The sequence below is a fragment of the Propithecus coquereli genome, unplaced genomic scaffold (genome assembly GCF_000956105.1).
Source record: "Propithecus coquereli isolate 6110/MARCELLA unplaced genomic scaffold, Pcoq_1.0 Scaffold522, whole genome shotgun sequence".
In the NCBI taxonomy this organism is placed as follows: Eukaryota; Metazoa; Chordata; class Mammalia; order Primates; family Indriidae; genus Propithecus; species Propithecus coquereli.
The window spans coordinates 389411-390917 of NW_012151086.1; the positions used below are offsets into that span (position 1 = coordinate 389411).

The window sequence follows — 1507 nt, forward strand, 5'->3', positions numbered from 1 at the left end:
TTAAAACATTAACTACCACAGAGAAAATAATAGATTTCTTCTTAATCCTGACTTCCATAATGTCCACTGGGAAAATAATGAAATATAATTCTTTCTTAAACCATCTGAAATAAAGTGAAACAGAGTGCGCTGTATCTATATTTAACCAGAGATAATGAACACTGAACCAGGGCACATGCAACATTTGTTTTAAAATATAAATATATATTCATTTGAATAAAGCTGAACTATATTCTGCCATACATCTGAAAAAAAATCTGGACATAATGGGAAGAGTAATAAATGCATATTTTTGAATTATATTGAATGAGAATGCAGTTTGGAGTTGATAAAACTCCTGACTGTCTCTTTCACATCCTTGTTCCTAAGGCTGTAGATAAGGGGGTTCAGCATGGGGATCATGACTGTAAAACACACAGTGGCCACCTTGACCAGGAGCCATGAGCTGTTGGAGTTGGGCACACAGTAGAGAAGGAGGATGATCCCATGGAAAATGGTGATGGCAGTCAGGTGGGAGGCACAGGTGGAGAAGGCCTTCCGCAGTCCACCTGGAGAAGGCATCTTGATGATAGTGACAACTATGAAGACGTAGGAGGCCAGGATGACCAGGAGGCTGCAAGCCTCATTGAATGTAGAAATGACTAAACAGGCCATCTGGCTGAAGGTGGGGTCAGAGCAGGCCAGAGAGAGGATGGCAGAGTACTCACAGCCAAAGTGGTTTATGATGTTAGGGCCACAGTAGGAAAGTTCCAAAAGAGAATATGTGAGTGTCATGGAACAGAGTCCACCCCATATGTAAGTCCCAGCTACCAGCAGAGAACAAAGCTTGTGAGACATGGCAACTGTGTAGAGCAGGGGGTTACACACAGCCACGAAGCGGTCATAGGCCATCACCGCTAACATGAACATCTCTGTGATCACAAATGTGCAGCCAAAGAAAAACTGTGCCATGCATCCTTTGAAGGAGATAGTTCTGTCTTCCACTACCAAGTTCTCTAACAGTTTGGGTGTAAATACATTGGAATAACAGAAATCCAGAAAGGATAGATGTCCAAGGAAAAAATACATGGGTGTATGAAGTTTGGGATTAATTCTTATGACCACAATTATGCACCAGTTCCCCACTAGAGTGACTGTGTAAATGGCCAAGAACACCAGGAAGAGGGGTGCCTGGAGGTGTGGATATTCTGAGAAGCCCAACAGGATGAACGTGGTCACAGAGCTCTGGTTTCCCCCATCTAGTACCATGACTCTACATTAAAAGAAAGAGAGACAGAGGGAAAACTAAAGAAGAGAGAAAATAAAATTAATTTAAACTGAGCAACAGAACTTGAAAGGTGGGGTGGGAGGAACTCAGGAAAGGCTCGATGTAAACTAGTGAAGACAAATATGGTCAGTTTATATTCATAGCATTCTGCTCCACTCTGGAGTCTTACTTTATAACTTACTGTTTTTAGATTGTGAGAAATGGGCTTTATCTTTCAGCACTTTAGTTTTCTCTTCTGGA

At 41.7% G+C, this 1507-nt stretch overlaps 1 protein-coding gene across 1 annotated transcript; it reads right to left on the minus strand.

Annotated features, from left to right (window-relative positions):
• Positions 1 to 297: 297 nt before the first annotated feature.
• On the minus strand, positions 298 to 1248 carry LOC105820384 (olfactory receptor 5D18-like). The gene has a single exon (XM_012656859.1). It carries the CDS (start codon positions 1246 to 1248, stop codon positions 298 to 300), a length of 951 nt encoding a protein of 316 aa, XP_012512313.1.
• Positions 1249 to 1507: the final 259 nt, after the last annotated feature.

Coding starts and splice junctions, on each gene's coding strand:
- LOC105820384 (XM_012656859.1), bottom strand. CDS start 1,248: ATGGTACTAGATGGGGGAAACCAGAGCTCTGTGACCACGTTCATCCTG.